Source organism: Pinus tabuliformis, chromosome 9 (genome assembly GCF_031772625.1).
Source record: "Pinus tabuliformis cultivar Carrire ecotype Pingquan chromosome 9, CPIR1, whole genome shotgun sequence".
Taxonomy (NCBI): Eukaryota; Viridiplantae; Streptophyta; class Pinopsida; order Pinales; family Pinaceae; genus Pinus; species Pinus tabuliformis.
The window spans coordinates 814,691,327-814,696,265 of NC_142307.1; the positions used below are offsets into that span (position 1 = coordinate 814,691,327).

Genomic DNA, 4,939 nt, shown 5'->3' on the forward strand with positions numbered 1-4,939 from the left:
ATAAATCAAAAATTAAAAATTAAAAAAAATATAATCGAAGAAAAAATAAATTAAGAAATAATAAAAATATATAAAAATAAATTATAAATAAAAATATATTTTTAAAAAACTATATATATGAAATATGTTATTAGAGAAAAAAACTGAAACAATAAATGAATTAAGAAATAAAAATTAGTAAGCAATAACATAGTCTAAAGTATAGAATAAAGACATCAAAATTTATATAGAAAAAAAAAATGATAAAAATAAATACCTAATTTGAAATAAAAGAAATAAGAATTTATTATTAGAATATATATAATATAATATAATATAGACTACCATAAGAATTTATATTTTATATATATATATATATATATATATATATATATATATATAAAACCAATGGATGGTAAAAAAAAATGCTAACCATACATATAAATAAAGAGAGTTTGGAAAATGAATGTATATATTACATTATATTAGTGTTAGTATTCTGCAAATTTCCAACAATGTTGATTAAATTATTTATTTATTATTTAGATGCCTAATATTGTAATATAAAATATTTATGTAATAAATGGTTTGAAAAAATATACTTTTAAAAGATTTAAAATATATTAATGCTAAAGAAATATAGTATGTATATAGTTAAAGTAATTTTATTTAAAGAAAAATTCTCCGCTAATGAAATTATTTATTATTTAATTTTATAATATTTTAATATAATGTGTTTTAATAAGTTTTATATATAAGTTAGAAATGTTCTATATATCATTATAAATAAATGGACGATATATATAATATGATAATAAATTTGAATTATAAACAAGTGTTGCATGTAGTCGGTAGTCCGTGCCTATATAACCGAAAAATTAGCAAGTTGTCGATGCCAACACTGTTGCAAGTGTGTGACAATTGTTGTCGTTGGCAAGCACTAATTGGAACGAATTGTCCAAAACAAAATTACTCGCCGATGCCAATTCCCCATTTCATTTCTTCTGTTACCAGACAGGGGCATATGGCCGGCTTGCCCGAGCAGAGTCCAACTCTGTTTAGAAATTCTAGTAATTCATGCTCATAAGTTCACTCTATTACTGAGCATATTAAGAGATTCAGAATTTTGACAACCTCTCCTCAAAAATGTGAGTTGTAACTCAAATATACTCCATAATCATTGCGCAATACCCATCCAGTTACTGAGACTTATCCACAGCCAAATAACTCGACTGCAAATTTTATCCACAATATCAAAATGGACTCAAGCAATAAGCAAAGTAGAACATAAATCCTTCAGAAACAGTTTAAAATATTAAAGTTCAACTCAATGATGTGGGAACAAAAAGATGATCCTTCTAAAGTATTCAATTCAGACTTACTCGTGCTCCAAAATAGTTTCAGGTGAATCCTCTCCAGCAAATCTACAAACCCGTGGAAAGCGAGTCTTTTTTATGATTTCCATGACATCAGAATTCCTCGAGAGCTCATCGCCATCTTTCTGGCCAGAAGTCAAATGGCTACAAATAAAGCAAAAGCTTGTCTGATGGAGAGTCATGCTAACTGATATTGAGCCCTGCAAAAGTATGATTGAATCAATATGTTTAATTGGAGAAATTGATCTAAACCCCTGTTAACTCAGAGACGTCATGTGCATTCAGCAATGACTAGGGTAAAAATCAAACATTCTTAGGGGTGCAAAACAGAAAACGTCATTGTCCATGTTTGGAACAGCAAATGCAACATCATAAAACATGAGAATCACTTTTTGACAGAAATGTGCCACACCTTGTTGCCAAGGTAACCCATCAGGCCCCTTCCAACACATGACACTTTGAGATTGCGTATATAATGCCTCAAATCGCTTCTCACCCAAACTGAGAGGAATATGCCAACCATTTGCTTGCTGGCAGCTAAACAGTAATTCATCTGGCCATAACTAGATCTATCGTCCACTGCAGGGCTATCTGGCACCGGAGAGAAAAACATAGTAGAAGCTGAAGGCGAATCTGCTGCACATGCAACATATTCATCATCTGAGTGCAAAGATTTGATAGTATTATCAGAATCTGTCCTTCCTATAGATCTGCCCATCAACATTTGATCAGAAACACTGAAATTCCTCTGCAATTTTGGCTGCCTATTGGCAGAATCGTCATCCATTTTGGAACCCCAGCCTAGGACCTGAAATGATCTCCTATGGTAGAAAGGGTCGTTCTTCTGTGACCTTGAACCCTCAAAATCAGAATCCAAACTTATAATTGTGTCTACCATGTCCGTGGACTTTGCACAACCTGGTGATAAAGAGCTTCTAGAATTGGTACTGCCTTCACGCTGTGACTTATTGAGTGTTTTCCGAATAAGGCTAAGCCATTTGGCAGCAGGACCATTATTCTCTGCCCCCAGCACATTCCCTGCATTTAAAGGAACAATTTCCTGAAACCTGTAAAAAAGGCTTCTCCTGGTTACTGGTTGAAATATGGTTATATGACTATCACAATCAAGAGCGTGAATTGAAAAATTCCTCGAACATAACTTGCCCATCAAAAATCAGAAATTTTATATCTATATAGGCTTTCCAGAAACTCCTTAAATGTCAAACAACAGTATCATTTGTCCATACCCCAAGACATAGATATCCGCTGGAGGTGAGTTATTCAACCATTCTTCCAGATTCAAGCCATTTGAAGGAGCTTTGCCTCCCACATTCCATGTTGCCACAAATAACCTGTTTGCCCATTGAATTTTAACGACACTGGCAATCGGAACACAAATTCATTGACAAGCTGAACAAATGCAACACAGACTTCAAAATTTACATACCGAAAGTCTTGGACATCGGTGACTTGGGACATTTCAGGTTCCATTCTTCCGCGCTTAATTTTGTCCGGGTTCTTTTTCAACCACCTATCTGCAAGTAGAGTTAAAAAACAGAGAAAATTAAAATAAATAGAAAATTTAGGTTTGATTTTGACATGAGGAAGCTCAGCGCTCAAATTTAAATCCATGCTTTTTATGCGTCCATGTTCTGCCTTTGGCTTAGGAGGTCCGCAACAGGCCAAACAAGAAGATAACCAACAAGCAGCAGATAACATGTAATCTCAATCTAAGGGTCTAGATTCTAGTACCTGCCCGACTTTTCCTAAAGACGTAGGAATCCTTATCAGAGCAACTTCGGCGCCTTTCAACGAACATTTCCTCATTATCTGTATAGCACGCAGATTAGAAGGAAGAAAAGCACTTAGATATGGCCGTCCATTAGGGAAACCTGAAAGAAGGCAGGGAAGAGATAAAGAAAAAAGAAAAAACTAGCATTAAACATAAGGGTAAGAATCACCTTTACTAGCGTAACCTTCTCCAATTTCATCTGCATGGAATTCGTGAGCTTTACTCTTAATATTGAACCATTTCTTAACTAACGTCTTTGGCCAAGAGAACTGCGCAAAAGGAAACATGAATTCAGCAATTCCTTCCACTGGATCCCTAAAAGCCTGCAATTTCTTGTCCCATGCAGTCAATCTAAAAGACATAAGCAAGGGCCTCAAACTGATTTGTCCACAATGAAATTACCTTGCTTTTCTTCTCACAGGCAGCTTTCATCGTTGCCTAGTGAACACTTAATACAGATCCCGATTAGCATCTAGATGTCAAAACCTATGCAAAACAGAACAACAAATCAGGCATTGAACTATGACAAAACTAGTTAATGTAGTTCAAGCATTTCATAAAATACAAAGCCTAAAACTCCGTGTTCCATTTTTATTTTATAGCAAAACCTAAATCGCCAAATAAAGGGGTGGATAAGCATGTTATTCATTAAATAAAATATTACAGAATTTTATATAAAAATCCTTGCATCTGCACCTGAAAGCTTCCATCACCAATGCATGATATTAAACGCTTCTCTGGCGTTGCTTGAGCATATCCCAGTGTTGCTCCTACAGACCAGCCTATCGATCCATACTGCATTTGGAACTCATACCTGCCAAACATACATTTAGCTCAACGAGCAAACAACTGCAAATATAGAGACAAATATACTTGCGAACAGAGCACCATGAGAGTGACAAATAGAGCAGCATAATAGTAGGTCCCTCTCATCAGAGAACAAACATTTCTCTTTCATCACTCATTGTTGCCACTCCTGCCATTGTAGACTTCGGCTCTGAAGCCTATCCAACAACAGTCTCACCGGAAACCTTCCTCCGCAGATGGTAAAGACTAATTTCATATTGTGTTTGGTGGCAAGAAATTGAAAGGCGGTGGTAGCCAGCTACCTGAGAGGTGGCAGACGGTGGTAGCCAGCTGCCTGAGAGGTGAGAGGTGGCAGCTATATAATAAACTTTGCATGCGCCTAAGTTTCATGTTTGTCACCACAATTTTCCAGACTTTGGATAAAATATAACTTGTCACCACATTTTTACATTGGTATAAGCGAAGCCTGCAATAAGAGGTCCTTTCTTGCCCAGCCAAAAACCTTCGTTAAAATTTTGATAGACGAAAATTGTCATTCTAAAACATTGGTTAAACGATGATAACGCCAAAAAAAACATGGTCAACGAATGAATTAATGCGCGGTCAACGATCTATCGATCGCTATAGTCCCAGGCAGGGACTAATAATAATAAAATATGTGAATAGGGAAAAAGGTGATTGTATTTGTAGAATTATGTAAATATTTAATATATTAATTAATAAAAATATATAGAAGAATATATAGAAAGAGGTAAAGTAATAATATGATAGAAAGTAAATATAGGAAGAAGCCGTGGAAGAAGAAGCTAATATCAAAAGAAAGGAAAATTTAAAAAAGGAAGGAATTGTAGGGGGAAGAAGAGATTGAGAAAAGGGGACTAGGGGATTAGGGGAAAATGAGAAGAATAATATAATTCCATGAGTGGCTAAGCTCATATCTGTCACAAATCTATGTGTTATACTATTAAAAAAAAAGTTAATAACA

General features: G+C 34.7%; 1 protein-coding gene across 1 annotated transcript; it reads right to left on the bottom strand.

The window, feature by feature from the left end:
- Nucleotides 1-1,156: 1,156 nt before the first annotated feature.
- On the bottom strand, nucleotides 1,157-3,646 carry LOC149151287 (type I inositol polyphosphate 5-phosphatase 4-like). The gene is made up of 8 exons (XM_089443108.1): nucleotides 3,550-3,646; nucleotides 3,317-3,416; nucleotides 3,108-3,185; nucleotides 2,803-2,890; nucleotides 2,603-2,707; nucleotides 1,768-2,422; nucleotides 1,362-1,555; nucleotides 1,157-1,211 (listed from the first exon to the last, which is right to left on the bottom strand). The coding sequence occupies exons 1-8, from the start codon at nucleotides 3,577-3,579 to the stop codon at nucleotides 1,157-1,159; spliced, it is 1,305 nt and encodes a 434-aa protein (XP_089299234.1). The 5' UTR covers nucleotides 3,580-3,646.
- Nucleotides 3,647-4,939: the final 1,293 nt, after the last annotated feature.

Coding starts and splice junctions, on each gene's coding strand:
- LOC149151287 (XM_089443108.1), bottom strand. CDS start 3,579: ATGAAAGCTGCCTGTGAGAAGAAAAGCAAG. Junction 1,556..1,767: donor TGGGTTACCTTGGCAACAAG/GTGTGGCACATT, acceptor ATACTTTTGCAG/GGCTCAATATCAGTTAGCAT. Junction 1,212..1,361: donor GAAACTATTTTGGAGCACGA/GTAAGTCTGAAT, acceptor TAAAATTTGCAG/TCGAGTTATTTGGCTGTGGA.